Genomic DNA, 4,258 nt, shown 5'->3' on the forward strand with positions numbered 1-4,258 from the left:
CCTACACGTAATCGACCTTGATTTAGTCGCCTTCAAATTCATTACATCCCCCTCAAAAGGAGGATCAACCGCTGCAATTATACTGTTTCCATTATAGTTATGTATTATTGGAATAAGTCTCTCGCAAGATAGGATTAAGGGTAAGAGAGCTGATCCCAATATAGGCTCTATTCCTTCTGACTTATGGAACGTGCACCAATTATATGATAATGCCAACTGTTTTCATCCTTCGCCAACAAGGAAAAAAAGTGGCCATTTTTTTCCATTTACATCTCCAAGAACAGCTTGTCAAGAAAAACGTAGATGCCGATTGAGAGGTTGTAGGTAGACGCAACTTGTTTAAATCTATAACGTGCTGAAAATTGTTTTTGGTCAATTATTTACATATTCCTTTGGTCGTCCGCTACGCCTCCCACTGGAAAAGTGACGAGGTTTTAAGTCCTTAACCTTGGTATGATTGGTACATGCTAGATCTACTGATCACGGCAGGTTTCAGATAAAATAGAATAGATAAAAATAATTATAGATAATAGAATAGATAAAATAGTAAAAATAATAATTATTATTCATTCAACATATTTCCCCCATTCTGATTGGCTAAAAGCACACGCATAATTCACCATAACCAGCTACTTATCACCAAATTTGGAAGAATTTTGCGATTAATGAACCGATGACGTCGAAAGTGCACCTTTTTTGCAGGTTAATGTACCGTTAACCGAGAAGACCCGGGAATAAGGTTGAGTTGTTTTGGTGGTGAAAACAAAAATGGCAGACATTTCACTCGTTTCAAAAGTAAGAACTAGGCGAAATAATAGCTAAACACATGGCAAGAACAGCAAGAAGACAACTCGAAGGGCGACATCTGCTAGTTAGAGAATATTTGCGAGGAGCTGAACAACCCTAAAGATGCACTATAGAAGATGAACTTAACATCGATGGAGGTAAGCATGTTTTAGCTATGTATGTTTTTAAACTAGGAATTATTTTGAATGAATAATAAAACAATTACTGAACTCGGCTTTCGTATCATATGAAGAATTATTGAGATCTCGATAGCGACGAATAACAACCTCCGAGACCTCCATAATTTTTCATAAGATACTCAGCCTCATTCATTAATTGTTAAATAACGAGCACCCAACAGTACTGGATCCAGACCTTGAGATAAGGAGGCGGGGAGGGGGGAAGGGGCGGTCATCCAAACCCTTAGATAAGCGGGGGGGGCGGGGGGGGCCCTCAGTTTGGTCTAAGAATAAGGGGGGGCAGGTCCCCCGGGCCCCTCCACTTGATCCGTCACTGTCCAAACTAGAAATTAGTTACTGACATTTAATGAAGTTTGTTTTTGTTACAAATCTCAATTACGTATATGTCCGTGCCTGTATTGAAACTGATTGTCTTCTCAGACTTTTGCTTATCTCGCCCTACTGGAACCGAATTCCGCCAAAAACCTGGAAGTTTCTCTCCTCAACGTCCATCCTGGTTATGTTGAGGTATTCCCCTTTTTTCTGAAATTGGTGTGAGCCTAATTTGCTGAAGACTAAAGTTTTCTCGTTGACATGTTTCAGCGTTGCTTTCATTTAGTATTTTTCTCCAGGAGGCATGAAAGATATTTATGAATCCATGACGGTAACTTCGAACAAATGCAATGCAAATAATTGGGTTGATTGTGGAAGAAAAATATAGCATAAAATAACCGAAAAAAATCAGCAACTTGAGGGACAAACACGGCACTTCGATTCCTATTCGCAAGACGATGTTCAGAACAAACATTGGAATAACGCAAATATAGAATGAAGCCATAATAGACTTACTCATTTTAAACGCACGTCGCTTTTTGTGATCTGCCTGATTATTTGTGGCGAGACGGAGAGCTTTGTCTTGTTTCCGCAAAGTCACTGCTATCATACAGTATAAAATGGTCATTGCGAATAATGGGGCAATGCAAAACAAGGCCACTCGCAGCAAATAGATCAATGTATACCAATAGACTGGAGAGTATGAACACCTTAAAGTGTGATGTTTGTCTACCAAATCGTACATGTACAAGTCAACAGAATTGATTACTATCGCTGTGATCCAGGTAGAGGCAATACCGAAAGTTCGGACTCTCCTCGAAATCAGACGAACTTTCATCGGCAACACGACAGCCACAAACCGATCTACAGCGATCCACACGAGGCTTTCTACAGAAACTGACGCTGAAACACGCCTCAGAAATGTTCCTAGTTTACAGAGGATAAATCCCGCCATTCCGTCAACAAACCATTCTAAAGAGCCGGACACCAAATAAGCCAAGCTAAGAGGAATAGCTTCAAGCGGGAATATAAAGTCGGAGACAGCCATATTTACAATGAAGTAATTTGTCGTTTTTCTTAATTCTGGACGCTTATACACTATGAAAATTATGAGAGAGTTGCCAACAAAGCTTGTCAGGAGAATTAACGAGAAGATGAGGATTTTACCGACTTGAGCTGGGAAAGAGTTGTCGAGAGGGTTACATACAAAGTTTTCCACGCCTGATGATTCACTGCTCCCGTTTGAAGTAATGTTGATAACAGCCGCCATTTACACTGTCCAATTTCTGGCCGAAGAAATCCTCGATAATATTCCAATGGAAAGAAGTCAGATTGAACCTGCCGGAGTTCGGTTGAATAATGTAGTCAGCGGGGATAATACGGCATTGATTGACATCCTCTTCGAATCATAAAACAAAAGGAAGAACAAATAATTTTCTCTTAACTCATTCTTAATACGTCTAGTTTTGAAATACAAAATAAACGAAGAAAGAAAAATCTAATTAATCTTGTACTTGATAATACTTGAACAGTGTGACTTTTTGGGCTTCGTAATTTCGGTCCGTAATAAAATGAAATTTCTTATGTTTGTTTTAATACGTCAAGCGTTTTCAATACAAAATAGACGAAGGGATAATTTAATAAAGCTTGTACTTGATAATACTGGAACAGTAGGACTTTTTGGTCTCTGCATTTTAAGTTTGTAATATATGCAAAGAAAATGTTCGACAATAGAAGATAAATTTCTCGTGTTTTTGTCATTTTTAAAAAACTAACTACTGATTAGTTTCTTCATGACTTATTTATGATTTTGGTTTGTCCTCGATTGATGAAATTTCATGGCTTTGGCCACTAAGATAAAAATTTTCACCTTTTGGGCCTCAAATGAGAGTTGTAGACATTAGAGATACTTGCAGAAACTGTAAACATATGCTTTGCTCAGAACATTGAACTGATTAGAACCCGTCGTGATAGGAAACTGCAGTATGGCCTGTCGAGCTAAAGGAAATTGCATGTCCGGCATTTTTTACATTAATATAGTGTTTCCCTTCAAATCCTGTCAAGCTTTCATGGGGGGCATTATAATAATCATTCAATATGTTTCGGTTTTTCTTATTGGCAAAAGAAAAACTCGAGGTAATGCAGTTTGAGAACACCCAACCACACTTTTCCCAGACTTCGCGCGGACAACGGGGCAAAAGAGAACGCCTGGAGACTAACCTTGGATAAAGGCATTCACTTTGATTCGATCTAAAGAACAAATTCTCGAAAATCATATTCTCGAGATCTAATGTCTATGTATTGTCTCAATGTCGACCTGTCTCCAGAGCTCTTCTACGCATGCCCGCCGAGAATCTGTATTGTCTGTGGAGAGAAAGGCGACATGACGGCGCATATTTTTTTTCTAACGGTAAGTCGAGCGTGATTTTCCGACACACCTTCCAGGAATTATTGTGGTTTGATCCGCAGACTTTACAGTCCAAGTTAGAAAAGTGACAGTGAAGAGGAAAAAGAAAGATGAGATGACAACTCCTCCTCCTCCTCAGTAATGACTGCTCTTTTTTCCATCTTTCTCCTCTATATTCCCCACGCGTCAAATGCAATAGTCTCTTCCCTAAATCATCCACTGGTTAGAGCACGCGATGCGTGAGCAGATTTACGGCACATTATCACCTGTCAAAGTGTCGCCTCCAATTTACCGGGCATTGCCAAAAAGAAAATGGTGCAATCATTCAATCCCTTCTTCTCTAGAAACCAAGTGGTCCTGTTTATTCAGGAAAATGACATACTCAGATGTAATCTGTAGGGATTCCGGAATTAGCCGGGAGGTAAAGAACCCGCTTTCGAACAAACCGCATTGGAGAAGCCTAACCCTAACCCTAACCCTCCATCCTACGACCCCCTTGTTTGTCAGAAAAGTTCATCATTGTCAAGAGAGACAGTCAAGAATGAGTCAGCAA

At 39.6% G+C, this 4,258-nt stretch overlaps 1 protein-coding gene across 1 annotated transcript; it reads right to left on the reverse strand.

Moving 5' to 3' along the window:
- Positions 1-1,380: 1,380 nt before the first annotated feature.
- LOC140935709 (RYamide receptor-like) lies at positions 1,381-2,687 on the reverse strand. Its single transcript, XM_073385282.1, has one exon. The coding sequence runs from the start codon at positions 2,566-2,568 to the stop codon at positions 1,468-1,470; it is 1,101 nt and encodes a 366-aa protein (XP_073241383.1). The 5' UTR covers positions 2,569-2,687; the 3' UTR covers positions 1,381-1,467.
- Positions 2,688-4,258: the final 1,571 nt, after the last annotated feature.

This window comes from Porites lutea, chromosome 4 (genome assembly GCF_958299795.1).
Source record: "Porites lutea chromosome 4, jaPorLute2.1, whole genome shotgun sequence".
Classification (NCBI taxonomy): Eukaryota; Metazoa; Cnidaria; class Anthozoa; order Scleractinia; family Poritidae; genus Porites; species Porites lutea.

What these genes read in the sequence shown, in the direction of transcription:
- LOC140935709 (XM_073385282.1), bottom strand. Translation starts at nt 2,568, where the DNA reads ATGGCGGCTGTTATCAACATTACTTCAAACGGGAGCAGTGAATCATCA.